The following is a 14,374-nucleotide window of genomic DNA, read 5'->3' on the forward strand; positions in this document are numbered from 1 at the left end:
ATGTGTTGAATCAACTTCCACAGGAGAACAGCTATTAAAAAGACACATAAACATACAAATGTAAGGCAAATTCTGAAACAAAACATCAATGAAAAAGCCAACTTGATGGGAGATATTATATTAGTAATGGTGAAAGATAATTCTAGTTTGAAAGGAGCAGATATTGCAATCTATCCCTTTGACACCTCTCAAAAGAAAAGCCTTTGCCATTATTGACACTAAAAATACAAAAAAACCTGCTTCCGTACAGTAAGTTAATGCTAACAATTGTTTAGCATTATACTGGTTTTTTTTTTGACATACAGAAGTCTTTGGAAAAATAAAGCTGTACAACTTTGCGAGAGCGGGGAGTTTGGAACGGCAAATAAATCTACAGCAATTGTGATTCTGATGCAAGCCTGATGCATCCTATGGCATACATATTTTTTATAATATACTGCATTTACATCTCACTCATCCTTTGTTTACTTCCTCTTCTCTCAGACTAAAAGAGTTGTCCTATAAGTAATAATGTTAAATTTATCATTGCTGTACGTTTAGTTGAGGAACACAGAACAGTTCACTATCTTTAAATATAATTACAGTGACTGATTACTTTAAATATAAAGTATATATATATATATATATATATATATATATATATATATATATATATATATATATATATATATATATATATATATATATATATATATATATATATGACAAATTATTTTTTTTCTTTCAGGCAAAAGAGTTTGTGCAGGTAGAGCCAAGATATGTTATGTGATTCAGGACCAATACATGTAAAATTGAAGCAGTGTTCATGTATTTTTATGGAACACATACAATTTAATAACTAATGCATTGGGAACTCTCTCTCTCTCTCTCTCTCTCTCTCTCTCTCTCTCTATATATATATATATATATATATATATATATATATATATATATATATAATATATAATTTTTTTCTGTGTTCTGCACTTAAGAGAGTGTAGATGTACATCCTGCTTAACAAGTACCTGCTGATGTGAATGTGTGTGCACACTTTTGGAGAATGACTTTAACAAGTAGCAGCAATAGAGACTTAGGAATTGTAGAGTGTCAATGCATTGCTTCCATGCATCTCCATCTTTTCAGCTCTCACATTGCACCACTTGCATTTATATTCAGAATAACAAGACAGATAGGGTTGGTGGATGTAGTTAAGCTTCAACTTTTAGGGATGACATTTGATAGTTTGAATCCCATCTATTGAAAGGTTTTCCTCTGTGTTTACTTTTACTACTCCAACCATCATAGGTTGATAGGTAACACATTCACAAAGCTCTGACCACAACTTAGATCTTTTGCCACAAAAACTATATAAACAGATGTTGAACCTTTAATACTCTTTTGCTTCTGAATGAAGGTTGTAGGGTATGTAGGGTATCGCAGACTTGATGTATATGCGGCGGCTGAATTGGTACGCACCATTATCCAAATTGAACTTCATGAGGAAAATGCTGATGTTTAATATTCCATCAAAGGATAAATTAATGCAATTATTCTCCAACGGGATTCCAGTCTCATTAAAAACTGATAATGATTACTGGCTGCTTATGCTTCCAAAAAAATTCCATTTATTTGTGATCTTGTGCTGGAAGCAAAGTTCTCAGCCTGATATCTAAAGACTTTAGCAATTAACAGTCACAATGCTTGTGGTGGATGTTCTGATGTTCTATATTGGATGAACTGACCCCTGAAAGACTGAGTCATGATCAGAGTTGCAAAATTAAACAGAGCTTTGTGAGTGTGTTATGGGGAAAGAGATGCATTTATTAATACAAAAGCAAAGTAATTTGAATTCATTTTTCATTCAGACATAATCACCAGTAACTGAATTGCTCCTTGACAGAATAAAACCACCGATTTTCTATTTTTTTTGTAGCCTAGAAACCTCGTATGTACTCCCATGATGCTCCACTTGTTTAACAGTTATTGGCAAAATCCAGCCAGCCTTCACAGAACACAGCAAATGGCTGAAAGCACTCACCATCTGAAAACTTCCTTTCTGTTGTACTCTCCCTGTGGGAGTGTGTGTGTTGTAGACAGCAACAGATGTTACATACATCCTAAACAAAAAATTGGAAAGTGTTCAGATTGCAGGGAAGTAGCATCAGCTGTGGAAAGAGCATTGCAAAGCTATAGCAAACTGTCACCAAATATACATAAGCATATGTGCTATTTACAAGTTTAGAGAGAATCTAAGAAAGTGGAACATGACCCGCCCAGAAAAGTATATGGTAGTAATAATAATGAAGGACAAAAGATTATGAACTAAAGCAGGGAGGGAGATGAGAATAAACAGTACATTTCAAATTAATTTGAGGAGAACAAAGAAGTCATGGGAAGAGAATAAAATATTTGTTCAGATTTGAATGAACATCGCTGCAACTTCACAAATCTTGAAAGAAAAAGAGGAAACAGAAGTTACTTTTAATGTGAAGAAGGCTGGAATTCACAGATAAGATACAGACAGAATTCTGAGCTCTTCTTCTGTGGTGTTTTTGTGGTTTCTACTCGGTGGGGATGACTGGTTGAATTACTTGCTCCCAGGCAGGTATAATGTCCACTTGATGTGTGGTTAAGTATTTTACTCTTTTACGTTGTGTCATCTGTCAGGATTTGTTTAGATGGCTGACAAACTGGCTGGCAGATCTTTGGTTTGTCTGACTGAGCGGTTGACCGATAAGCTTTGTTACATTTCTGAGTCTCCAGCTGACCACTTGCCTGGTTCACTGAGCAGGCAATGGAAAAAGAGAGAAAAATCTGTTCGAATTCATGCAGCACTGCTTCTTTCAATCTGAATTATGTCTTTTTCTGCTTTCTGTCCTTTTGTTTTCCTGTTTTCATATCATTCCTCACTTATTGTAAAGGTTACTTTTCTGGTCCAGAGAGTTGCTGTGTTCCTTGTTATTGTCTGATTATAAACCTCCAGTTTATAGTCCAACTCAAAATATATATATAAAAAAAAACCAAACCAACTTCCAAAGGCACTACATTGACCCTGATTCTGTGCTATGAATATTTAATTCAATTATATGCTAAGACCATTTTTACCTTAATCTTAAAATAATTGTTCATCAAGAAAGTTTGCTAAAAGCTGTAAACAACTCAAATAAAAAGACAGTAAATTAAATACATAATAATAATAATAATAACAATAATAATAATAATAATAATGATAATAATAATAATAATTATTATTATTATTATTGTTATTATTATTATTATTATTATTATTGTTGTTGTTGTTGTTATTATTTTATTTTTGTTGTTATTATTATTATTATTATTATTATTATTATTATTATTATTATTATTATTATTATTATTATTATGTAGTACCTGTGTTGGCCCACACCACAGGTGCTGTAACTTAAATGTATGCCAACTAATGGTCCATGTACCCATAGCAAACTTGCCAGTGCCTGAGATAGAAATGAGGAATTCCAGAGTTGACCCAAATGTGTCAGTAATAACACACACACAACATGAGCATTTAATGGAAATACTGACAGGTATTTAAGGTGTGTAACAGTACATATAATCTCTTGGGAATAGATATTTGAATTTATGTTGGCTGTGATAAGACGGGTGTCTTTTCCAGGGTTTATCCTGCCTCTCACCAGATGACTGCTGGAACTGACTACAGCTTCCCCATGACCCTTCCTTGGACTAGGCAGTATAGAAAGTGAATGGATGGATAAATAAATTGTGTAAGTAGATTACTCACAGTAACTCAAGCAGTTACTGTCGCACGTCTATTCAAGTCTACATACTTTCAGTAGGGAAAACCTAAAATCATTAACAGTTGAGGTCTTTAATATGATGTAGTTTTAATTAGTACACTCTCTATGAATTAAAATAAGTAATGTTATTTCTTTGTTTTGTTTATGACTCATAAGTTGACATATTTTGCCATATTTTTTTACTAATTTTACACTCAACACTCTTTTTAAGGCAGCATACATCAACCTAGATCTTTGTTATTCTCTTATTCAATGGACAGACAGCTGCAATGATAAACTATGCACACCATGCTTTGCTGCTTAACTCTAACCACTATTTATGGAGTTATATTTTGTTCCTGTGGTAATAAGCCAAGGACCTGTATCTATCAACATATGTTATGGTTTCTGTTAAACTGCAATAACTTACATTCACACATGTGTTTTAAACTAAACGCTTTTTGAATTGCCACTTAAGTGTGGTAGAAGGATTTGAGTACCTCCACGAGGGCTGTGTTGTCTGAGGCACTAACCCTTGCCTTGGTCTCCCAGGCAGAGTGGTCTCAGGGAAAGGATCAGACTAAGAGTGATTGAAAGATATCAGTGGATCATCAACAGGATTAACTAGTTACCCTGCTTGGTACAGGGAAACAGGGGCACTATCCTGAAGCTAAGGGAGGGGAAACTCACCAGCCAGTGCCTGGTGGCTGAGACTTTGCTCCTAGGGGCCAGCCAGACCCAGTCTGAAAAAGCCAAAGTCGCCATTTTCAAGTGAGCTCACTGCCTACAGAATGAAAAATAAAAGTTTGCTGCATCATGCATTAGTGGCTGATCTTGGTCCAGTCCTGCTGCAGAAACTGGTTCTAGAGCAGGGACCACCAACTCCAGTCCTTAAGGGCCGGTGTCGTTTTTATAAAGATTTCTGTTCTGCAACACACCTGATTTTTGTGGCTTTCCAACATATAATTGGTCTTCCCTCCATTCGCAGCTTGGGCTCTGGAATTAGTCTCTTTGAGAGACAAATTTTTGGTTCGTCATCAGCAGTAAATTTAACAATCTGCTCCTTATAATCATGTAAGCATTTAAAGAATAAGTTGTCTTACAGACACATTATTGGAATTTACTTTGACTGTATTTTGACATTTTTCTTCACCACATGCTGCCAATGAGACATCATTCATTCATTTTCTAAACCGCTTATTCCAATTCAGGGTCGCGGGGAAGCTGGAGCCTATCCCAGCTGGCTTTGGGCGACAGGCAGGGTACACCCTGGACAGCTCGCCAGTCCATCGCAGGGCCACACAGAGAGACGAACAACCACACTCACGCTCACACTCATTCCTAGGGGCAATTTAGAGTGACCAATTAATCTATCATGCATGTGTTTGGATGGTGGGAGGAAGCCGGAGTACCCGGAGAGAACCCACGCATACACACGGGGAGAACATGCAAACTCCACACAGAAAGGCCACTGACCAAACCAGCCAAGGATCGAACCAGTGACCGTGCAGCCCCAGGCCAATGAGACATTCAATAGTAATTAAATCAGACTCATTTTCATCTCTTTCTTTACCTTGAGTAGCTAATTCTTTACTTTTTTTTTTTTTTACACATAGAAAATATCGAAACAGTTAAACTACATCACACTTCCAATATCTTTCATATTTGCAAACCTGAACTTTTCAGTTTCTAATTAAATTTTGTGAGTTTTCCCCTCTTCAAAGCTCTTTAATTAGTATGTCTTGGATACAAATTAAAAAGATCACATGATCAGTGTGTGGTTGCAACTACCTTTGTGCATTTAGTTATGTTTCAGATGGTAGCATTTATTATTTGATGCAATAGTTACAGTTCGTAAACTACAGAATTACCCATATCTTAATCCTTATCTTTTTTTACCTACATCGCAAAGGTAAAAGCCCAAAAAAATGCTTCTAAAAGATAAAGATTTCAGCTCCCTGTGCAAATAGACACAGATAGATGAGGAAAAAACACAAATAGTGACAAAAGGATGAATGAAAACAACAATATAATAATAAAGATGTGAATTGCAGCCCAATTTTCCTTATTTTACACTGTTTCCTTCACTGTAGCTTTATATACAAGCAGGCCTTTAATTACTCCTGGACTTGGACAGCAGTCCACAGTCTGGTCCCATGTGCACATCAAAACACACATCTTTGCAATGTTGTGACAAAAAGGGAAAGTGGGACACTGTAGAATAAACTTTCATTAGATAGCCCCTTGTACCTTCTACTAATGTTTAGAAAGCTAATTTCCTCCTGCTGTGACATCGTTTTAAGATGTGACCTGTAGAGAGTGATGCATCTGATCAATGCTCTATGTGAGTCTATATAGTTATATTAACCAGGTTGCAGGGAAATAACCTTGATTTGTTAATAAAAACTAATCACAAGACTAACAAGGTGCTGTTGTTGTAAATTTTATTTGAATGTTATTTCTATTAAAGACATTCAGCAGGTGAATCTGGAAGTCACAGCTGACTTGGACATTTTCGGAGTGATATAGTTGTGGTTGAGGGAACAGATCTTGCATGTGTGCTGTCTAATGCAGAGATTTTGTTGGCAAGACCAACAAAAGAATTAAATCCATCTTTACTGAGACTTGTTTTTGAATGAAAGTAAAGAAGGAAAAATAATTTAATTTCCTCTTAAGGAAAGCTGTCAAATTTATACAGAATCTGCAGTATATTGCAATTTATCCTAAATAACCAAATGATTTGGACTTCACCAAAAGTTATTTAAAAATCTGTCAAAAACAATACTGTAGTTTTAATGTTGTATTTAACTGAACAGAACAGCAGAAAACAACACAAATGCTGAAACATATCGGTGAGTGCCACAATTATTGTACAATATTGTAAGTAAAATTTAAGAACAAATATGTTCACGAAAATGGTTGGTGAATGAGGCCTATCGTGTTTACAGTTTTGATGCGTTTCATTTAGTTTGTGAGCTGATATCATTTGTGACATTTGTCAGATGCTTTAAATGAAGCTCTAGCTAACAGTGGCCATAATTAAAAATAATGACATCCTGATTTGAAGCAGTATAAACTATACAGCAGTCTCCTTTGAATTCCTGTCAACATAGAATAATGCCCTGGATTTGATAAAAGCAGCGAGCAGCTGATGTGATGACACACAAAAGGTGTCAGGCTGTATTTTGACGATGGAGCATATTCATTTGTGTTTCTATTTGAAAGTCAGCAGAGATAAGCAGCTTAAAACAAGGCCGAGAGGAAAAAGAGGTGGACGGGAAAAAGGAAAATGAAGTAGACAGGCTGTCAGATAAAAACAAATACAGAAACAGACTGGTGGAGTGAGTGACAGGAGACTGACCCAGATGATAAGCGAGAAGGGAGTGGTGTGGTGTGGATCATTATGGCATCATGAATAAAAAATACTGTCCTGATCTTAGCTGTTGTGACTGAACTGGGCAGAGAACAACTTTCAAGTGAATCAACTGACTTGTCTTTCATGTTTTTACAGCACAGCAAATAACATCTCTGATATCTGACATTTTCTGTAAATAAAAGGGGAATATAACATTAACACAGAGCACAACGCTTGTTTTAAATATGTAAAAGAATGTTAAAATATGAAAAGTATCTGTCCAATTATTGATATGACATTGAAACGCAGACATGGAGGACCATGTCACCACACTGCTCTTCAAAATAGGACAGGCCAGGTTATTCAGAACTTTGAAAAAGATAAAAAAAAAAGTGTTGCTGTGTCAGACTGAGTCTGGGGAAGTGATACAATAGACACTCCAATTGTTATTTTTTTCTCTGTAAATCTTCTTTTTATTCAGTGCGGATAATAACAAATATGAGCACATTTGTTACGTAGAAATGCTCCGAAGAATGCACTGAAGAGTTTTATTGCTTTTATTTGCTCACCTCATCGAACACCCTAGGACACACCCTGGACTTGGTTTTACCTTATAGCCTTTTTTTTTTTTTTTTTTTAAATAACCAGCCTCATCCAACCGCAGAGCTTGGTGAGAACTGTTGAGAAATAATATATTCCTTTTAAAGTAGCTGAAGGTTTTATTAATATTTCAAACCAAATTATTGATTTGTTGCATCATGTGACTTTGTTTTTGCCAAACTAACAACAAACTAAAATCAGCGATTGACTCAACTACTCCAATTAAAACAAAAAGCACCATGAGAAGTGAGGAAATTAAAGAAGCTGCAGAAGAGCAGAGGAAATGGAGAAAAACAAAACCAAGAGTCCATTATAACTTTAAGGTAAAATCTCAAAATTGACATTATCACAGGCAAGAACACTACTTCTCAAACAAAAGTAATCCAAACTTTCCTTTTTAAAACATTGATATTTTTTATAAACATAGATCTTAACATGTCCTTTCATGTAGCCATCAGATGCTACTTGCCCACTTCAGAAGACGTTGCAGACCACTTCAAAAGTAAGATCAGCCCCATTAGATCTATTCTTTAAGTTGATGATTTTAACAAATCTGAAGGATTGTTTTTATCAGAGGAAACACTGGAGAATTGTCCTGGCTGAGTTTTCTTCCAACTAAACCAAACAACCTGCTTTTTAGATCCCATTGCCACATCACTTTTAAAAAGATTTTATTCTTTCTTAGAGCCTGAGCTTTTAAACATAGTAAACTACTCTCTTCAAATGTGTGTTTTTCCCGCCATAATTAAAATGGCGGTGGTGAGACCCCTTTTAAAAAAAGAGTGGATTAGATACAAACATTCTTGTTAATTACCAACCTGTGTTGAACTGACAGTTTTTAAACAAAAATATAGAAATAGCTGGTTTTATTTGATTGTATTAGTTTTTTTTATTTAAAAAAATTAAATCTGGTCATCTGTGCTTCTAACAGTCATGGAATTGTCACTTTTTTATTTGTTGTTGTTTTTCTAATCTGCTATTATATGGATGCAAACAATAAACAATAAAAGCAGTTCCTGTGGTGGATTAATTGTCACTATCAGTTTCATGGAGCAATTTGAAAAGATGGCTTAGGGTCTCAGAGACTCTTAGGGTCTCTTAGGGTTTGTGGCAGAAATGGGGAGATGATGAGAGGATGGGCAAGCAGACCAGCCAGTTAGTAATAATAACTTTAACAATTCAGTGCTTCATTCCTTAAAACAGTGCTTCATGTTGTCTTCATCGGTTTTAGACAGCAAAACAAATTAAAAGGGAAATGTATTGGAAACATGAGAAGGGTCTCTTCTCAGTTGTTGCTCTTATGCGTGCATTGCAACACAGGTTTTCCCTGGGAGGGAATGAAAACTTTGGAAACAAATTAAAAGAGTGAGTGCTGTGGTGATGAGATACATAACATTTTACGCTGGATTAGAAGTCTAATCCATTGGGTAATCCCCTGAGAAAGGTAAATAGCTTAATGTCAGCGAGTATCATGTTAAACATACAAATTACAGCAGCCTCTTTCTGTTTCCCATTTCGCCCATCTCCTTCTTTTTATTTCTATATGACTACAACTAGAGTGTTGTTGTTTCATTAAAAAAGCAACTGTACCTCAAACCTGAAAAACAGACTTGTGGTGTGAGCTGACAAACTGTAAATTCAGACAAAAACACCAAAAGCTATGTAGATCGATTGTTAGTCTTTCATTTTCATTGGAGCATCACATTGTCTGCACTGAAAAGCTACTATTTCTTTTAACATTAATGAACAACACTGGATAAAAAAGTTACATTGAAAAGCAAAAGTGCATTTCTCCTGGGTTTTTTTATGTTTAATGAAATAATCCTAGCAGTTAATGGACTTATTACTGTGGTGAATTACCTAAAGGAAATTATGTAGGATAAGCATCCGATTAATAGGTGTCCCCTTCTTTTTAAAAGCAAACTAACACTCATTTGATTTAAATCACATCTCAGATATAAAAGATGTATATACCAAAGTTGTGCTTACTTACTTGAAGGGGTCATTAATATAATCTCTTTACTCTCTGTCTCTGTTTATTGTAGATATACAACCTTTCTTTGAGAAGAAACATTTCCTCAGACGTCTAATTGAGGCACGGGGCCATGAGTTGCAGCTCAGGTGACAGTCTTCAAAACCCTCCAACGTGGAACACCTAAAATGGGCACAGGACTGGTAGTCGTGCTCTAAGCTAAGCTCTGATCATTAAGAAGAAGCCTTTCTATTCTCCTTTCTCTCCACCCGGATTCTGTTTGCCTCTAACCCGAAGTCCTTCCAGTCCTAAATTTGAACTGCTGCTCTCTACCTTCTTCTGCTCATCTGATTTTTTTTTTTTTTTTTTTACTCCTTTCCACTGAGTTGACATCAAACACTCCTAATCCACACCATGGCCAGCAGACCCTGTTTGTCTACCCTGTCTCCCTCCCTGCTTCTTTCTCTCCTGCTTCCTGCACTGTTGCTCCTCCACCTGCCTGGTACAGTGAAAGGGGACTGCTGGCTGATAGAGGGGGATAAAGGTTACGTTTGGCTGGCTATCTGCAGTCAGAACCAGCCTCCATATGAGACCATTCCCCAGCACATCAACAGCACGGTCAGTATGAATCTACCTATCAGTACCTTTCATAGTCCCACAGGCACATCTTTTAACCATATGCCGTCTTGCATCCTGAGCTATTATAGAGTTACTTCAAAAGCACTGTAACTTCATGTTGCTATTGCACACATCCAAGTCTATACAAAATTAGCACATTTTTCTGTACGAATTATTACAGCATAAAGCCTAATTTAATAATACTTATACTGATGTTTACCAATAGGCTTCGGATCAACAGGCCATGCAAAATTTGATGTGACATCTAGTTAGTAAAACTCATTGTTAGGCAACAAAGTTCAACATTTCTGTCAGGACCAAATTGTTCATTTTGCTTTTGGCTAAAAGTTTAAGTGTTCATCTGTGGCTGCAATTTATAACCTGAAAGTTTTCTTCTTCACTCTTACAGGTTCATGACCTGAGGCTAAATGAGAACAAACTGAAAGCAGTGCTATTTACCTCCATGTACCGCTTCACAAACCTAACTGACCTCAATCTTACCAAGAATGAGATCAACTACATTGAGGATGGAGCCTTTGCTGGACAGGCCAACCTACAGGTCTGCAGTCATCAACAAAACTTTGTCTTGATGTATATGTTTACTTAAAGTTACATTTGAGGTTATCAGTGAGGAAAAAACAATGGAAGATAGCATTCAAAGTGACATTTTCTGATGAAGATTCATTTATCTTATATTATTATTATTATCTTATATTATATATAATTATCTTATATTGTTCTTTTCATGTCAGGTTCTCCAGCTGGGCTACAACAAATTGACCAACCTTACTGAAGGCATGTTGAGAGGTCTGGGCCGAATGCAGTGCCTCTTTTTGCAACATAACCTCATTGAAGTCATTGCCACCAATGCCTTCTGGGAGTGCCCCAACCTCAGCAGTCTGGACTTATCTTCCAATAAGTTGGCTCGTCTTGATCCATCTACCTTTACTGTTCTCAGCAGGCTGATGGTGTGTGAACTAGCAGGAAACCCATTCCACTGTGGTTGTGAGCTCTACAGCTTTCTCACTTGGCTGGAGGAGTTTAACAATGTTACCCACACCTATGATCGTCTCCAGTGTGAAACTCCTCCAGAAATGAATGGTTACCCCCTCCTGAGTCCAGTGCCTGGTCATGGAAGAAATGCTCGTTACATTCTTTTATCTGTCTGTCGGGATGGTGTGATTATACCAGGAATGACTTCCCAGATGCCAGACCCAGATGGTTCAGGTATGGGTTTGGACAACCCAGACCAAAGTCTGTATCAACAGCCAACTGTGACATCCACTGCGGACCCGAGTTACAACCATCAAATTTCTGTGAAACTTAAAGCAGTCTCCCTCAGCACTGCCTCTTTAATAGTAAACATTCCGCGCCCATTTAGTAAGATGTATATCCTCACCCAGTACAACCACACTTATGCTGAAGATGTTACGTCACTTACAAAGAATAAGGAAGAGATTACTTTGGACAAGCTGAAACCACACACCAACTACACCTACTGTGTGGCTTCTACTAGTAAATCTCAGCGTTACAACCATACTTGTCTGTCTTTCACTACACGGGGTACCGGGCCAGAGGACCATCGAACCAATCCTTCGACAACTACGCACTACATTATGACAATTCTGGGATGTCTGTTTGGCATGGTTATTGTACTTGGATTTGTTTATTACTGTCTCAGGCGAAGACGCATCCAGGAAGAAAAACAAAAAGCTATAAGTGTGAAGAAAACAATTCTGGAAATAAGGTGCGAGATGATTTGAAATGTTTGTATATTGCAAGTGAAAGTCATAATGTGTTTATTGAAATCATTGTGTCATGTTTGCTTCAACAGCTTCAACAAAATAGTTATAAAAGCAAAGATATTTTATCTTTAAAGCTAACCATGATGAATTAGTTCATTGATTGTATTTCTGCATTACTTTGTTTGGTGTAAATTTCTGATAAGCCTTGTTTAATTTAACTACCAACAGTATACTAAGCAATTTTCCCAACCATTATCTTTTTGATGGTTTGGGGCAGTATTTTTTTAAAAATATTTCCTATGAAGTTTATCCCCTTTCCCCACAAAAACACTATAAATATTGTTTACTTAATGATCGTTTGTTAAAAAGTAAACCTGTGTTTCTTTAGGTATGGTCCAGAGGCAGCTGCTGCAGTGGTCAATGACCCAGGAGCCATACAGCGTCTTCAGGAACAGGCTCACCACCAACACCACCATTCAGGAGGAGCTGGGGGCAAGCTGCCACCATCTGCCTCTTCCAGCACAGGAATGCTCCATGGATCAGCCAACACCAGTTCTTCCCGCCTCTCCACATTGCCACAGGTAGAAAAAATGGCTACTGCCTTTTCAGAGACAATTGGCAGCAAAGGCAATTACATGGATGTTAGGACAACAGGAGTGGCAGGGGAAGTCAGAGAGGGAGTTGTGGCTGCTGGGGGACCGGGGGCAGGAGGGGAAGTAGCTGTTGATATGCGAGGTGGAGCTGAAAATGGGACAGAGATTGGGGAGAACTCGGATGATGATGGTCGTGGCTCAGGATCAGAGATCTCGACCATCGCCAAGGAGGTGGACAAGGTCAATCAGATCATAAACAACTGTATCGATGCCCTTAAGTTGGATGCCTCATCTAATGCTGTGACCACAGTTGACAACGGTAACACTGTGTCCTCCTCCCAGCCAACTTGCATTCCATCTCTGCCCCGCAACCTTCTGCCCCTCTCTCCAGGCCACCTTGGAGATCAGATCATGGCCTCTTCTCCTAAGGTGCATCCAAAGTCCCATCCTCACCCTCAGCCTCACTCTCAGCCACAACCTCAGTCTCATCCTCAGCCCCACCCACAGCTACATCAGCCTCATCCACCTTCTATGGCCCCAGTGCCCCTGGTCATGCCCCTGTCTGAACGGCCTGGCATCAGTGGTGGTGGGTTTCTCTCCCCTCCTTACCGTGACCCACCACCAGCTAATGCAGTGAGGCCCCTTCAGAGGCAGCTGAGTGCTGACACCGCTGCAGTCAAAAACAGGTGTGTTGCGGGATCTGTCAGGAGCACAAGAGTTTTCAATGTTGATATGCCTGAGCAGCGCAATGATCCACCCAAGTACCCAGGTGACAAGAGTAGCCCAGCTGGTTGTGGTGGAGGGGGTGGAAGTGGAGGAGGTGGAGGAGCAGGGGGCTGCAATGGGAATGGCAAAGGAAACCTAAATGGAGCTGGAGTAAGTTTGAATGGAGGAGGAATGGAGTTTAAGAATGGAAATGGGGGTGGGTGTGGAGTCATTAGCCCAGGACAGCAGCAACATCATCTGGAGGTTCAGCCAGACTACCACAGCTCAGAGCACCGGCACTCCTTTCCTGCCCTCTACTATGAGGGTGGCAATGACTCACCCTCACCAGCCCAAAAGGCTTCATTCCTCAAGCCACTGGGTCGTTCAAAAAGGGATGCCACAGCCGCCTACTCTCAGCTGTCTCCGTCTCGTCACCACAACTACAACTCTGGATACTCCTCTAGTCCCGAGTACTCATCTGAGAGCACACTGCGCATCTGGGAGCGATTCCGACCATACAAGAAAAACCCCAGAGAGGAAGCATCTTATATAGCAGCAGGCCATGCCCTGCGTAAAAAGGTGCAGTTCGCAAAAGACGAGGACCTCCACGATATCTTGGACTACTGGAAGGGTGTTTCTGCCCAGCAGAAGCTGTGATCTGGAAAATCAAACTTCAGTGCCCTATGTGAGATTGTGAACACCAACAGCAGACTAGTTAAATGAATAGATGTAAATGTAGCAAGACAGATAATGATATTTCCTCAGAAGTGTCTGCTGAATTAGGCCATTTAGATCATCTGGATCAGGAGATAAAGAGGCGTTCTCTCTGATTTTTTTTAAGTGATTCTGTGACAACTCATTGACATTTATAGTGGTTGTTCTCGAGGTTGGCTTTTTTTTTTCAACACAATACTGAGTGATAATTACTAGAAATCAAGCTGTTCTCCCGACTGACTCATACTGGGCACTTTGGTCCTTGCACCCTTCACAGACTAGTTGACTCCCAATTAATGAGCAAAGTTAAGGTGGTG

At 38.4% G+C, this 14,374-nt stretch overlaps 1 protein-coding gene across 1 annotated transcript; it reads left to right on the top strand.

Annotated features, from left to right (window-relative positions):
- Nucleotides 1–10,096: 10,096 nt before the first annotated feature.
- LOC306774428 (protein phosphatase 1 regulatory subunit 29-like) lies at nt 10,097–14,000 on the top strand (the record flags this gene model as incomplete). Its single annotated transcript, XM_079264455.1, has 4 exons — nt 10,097–10,300; nt 10,710–10,859; nt 11,053–12,047; nt 12,434–14,000. 4 exons carry the CDS (start codon nt 10,097–10,099, stop codon nt 13,998–14,000), a joined length of 2,916 nt encoding a protein of 971 aa, XP_079120581.1.
- Nucleotides 14,001–14,374: the final 374 nt, after the last annotated feature.

The sequence above is a fragment of the Telmatherina bonti genome (genome assembly GCF_933228915.1).
Source record: "Telmatherina bonti genome assembly, chromosome: 3".
Taxonomy (NCBI): domain Eukaryota; kingdom Metazoa; phylum Chordata; class Actinopteri; order Atheriniformes; family Telmatherinidae; genus Telmatherina; species Telmatherina bonti.